Genomic DNA, 1889 nt, shown 5'->3' on the forward strand with positions numbered 1-1889 from the left:
CTGATCATGAAAGAAACACAAGGTAGGGAGTACAAAGCAGAGGAGAAGATCAGGCAGAGAATGGGGATTAGAACAGCATTTGGGGATGGCACAGGGCTTAATGTATGAAACGTCTGCCTAAAATGTTGGCCCCCATGGCTGCAAGTTCACAGTTGGCTTACCTTGTGGTAACTTGTTCATGTGCCAAAATCTCCTAGCATTAAGCCATAAGTAAATTCTCTAGATAGGCTACTACTTCTGCGTGACACAAATAAACAAATATAGTATGTGCGAGAAAAATTGTGTTATCAGATAAGTCCACTACCTTGGATTTCTCTTGGTCAAGGCAACATCCTATGACTCTGATGTTCTGCCACTTTATTCATTAAATTCTGTATTACTTTCCTCTTTCAGCACAATACGCACCTCTGGGATACATGGCAAAGAGGAATACAACTACTGTGACTGAATTCATTTTGCTGGGATTCACAGACAACCCAAAGCTTCAGATCTTCCTCTTCATGCTCTTCCTTTTCATCTACCTGATAATCCTACTGGGGAACCTTGGGATGATTGCATTAATCAAGACTGACTCCCGGCTTCACGCTCCTATGTATTTTTTCATCAGCAACTTGGCCCTCTTAGACATTGGATACTCCAGCATCATTGCTCCCAGGACCCTGATGACCTTCATCACAGACAATAAAGTCATATCTTTCACCGGGTGCGCTGCACAGTTCTTTTTCTTTTGCATTGCTGTATCCTGTGAATGCTGCCTGTTGGGCGTGATGGCATATGATCGATTCACAGCCATCTGCAGTCCATTGCTCTACACTGTCATTATGTCCAAGCAGTTCTGCATCTTTCTGGTGCTGGGCTCTTACTTCACAGGATGGGTGAATGCAACAGTCCAGACTATTTTTATATTTCAGCTGTCCTTCTGCAATTCCAATATCATCAACCATTTCTTCTGTGATGTGCCCCCAATCTTGAAGCTGTCCTGTTCTGATACCCACATCACTGACATGATTCATTTCACATTTTCAACTGCAATTGTAATAATTACCTTCCTGACCATTTTCATCTCCTATATATATATCTTAGTTGCTATCTTAAGAATCAGCTCTGCTGATGGCAGGCGTAAAGCCTTCTCCACCTGTGCCTCCCACTTGACAGCTGTCACTGTTTTCTACGGGACAGGCACTTTCATGTACTTACGGCCCAGTTCAAAGTACTCCATGGACCAGGACAAAATCATCTCTGTGTTTTACACTCTTGCAATTCCAATGCTGAACCCTCTGATCTATAGCCTGAGGAATAAGGAAGTAAAAAAGGCATTCAGAAGGATGATAGACAAGAAGATTTTGTTGTTGTTGAATGCAAATGTCACAAAAAAATTCTTACTAAATAATAGGAGGAAGACAGAGGAGTGAGAAATAACTTTGATATTCATTGGCTGCATCAACATGAGCAGCAGACTGAAAAGTTATTACTGCACAATCATTTAGTACTTACCTAAACAAGTACTAAATTACTGTGCAGAAACTGGAGTTATTATGCAGTTTCATCCCTGCATGATTTTTTTTTTCTGATGTTACTGTGCAGTAGCAACTCGTGTAGACATGGCCAGGGATAATCAAGTGTGAATAACATTTTTCAAGAGGATACAACAGAGATGGGTATACAGAGTATCATCTAGCATCATGCCATGATTTCATTGAGTCCTGAGGGTCCAGAGGCACCTGTTAGGGACTTCTTATTACTATCGAACTCTGGCCCACTGATCTAGTTACCAATGACTATTCCTGACAGGCTGCTTGCTGGGAGCCAACTGGTGTTGGTTCAAAGGTTTATAAGTACTTTTTCTCAGCTACATTACTCTTGAAAATTAAAGTAAAAAGTAAAACACG

General features: G+C 41.2%; 1 protein-coding gene across 1 annotated transcript; it reads left to right on the forward strand.

The window, feature by feature from the left end:
* The first annotated feature begins 416 nt into the window (after positions 1-416).
* On the forward strand, positions 417-1412 carry LOC149871165 (olfactory receptor 5AR1-like). The gene has a single exon (XM_090034581.1). It carries the CDS (start codon positions 417-419, stop codon positions 1410-1412), a length of 996 nt encoding a protein of 331 aa, XP_089890707.1.
* Positions 1413-1889: the final 477 nt, after the last annotated feature.

The sequence above is a fragment of the Crocodylus siamensis genome, chromosome 2, assembly GCF_052110815.1.
Source record: "Crocodylus siamensis isolate JL-2025a chromosome 2, ASM5211081v1, whole genome shotgun sequence".
Lineage (NCBI taxonomy): Eukaryota > Metazoa > Chordata > Crocodylia > Crocodylidae > Crocodylus > Crocodylus siamensis.

Excerpts from the sequence above, each read along its gene's own strand:
- LOC149871165 (XM_090034581.1), top strand. The coding sequence starts at position 417 with ATGGCAAAGAGGAATACAACTACTGTGACTGAATTCATTTTGCTGGGA.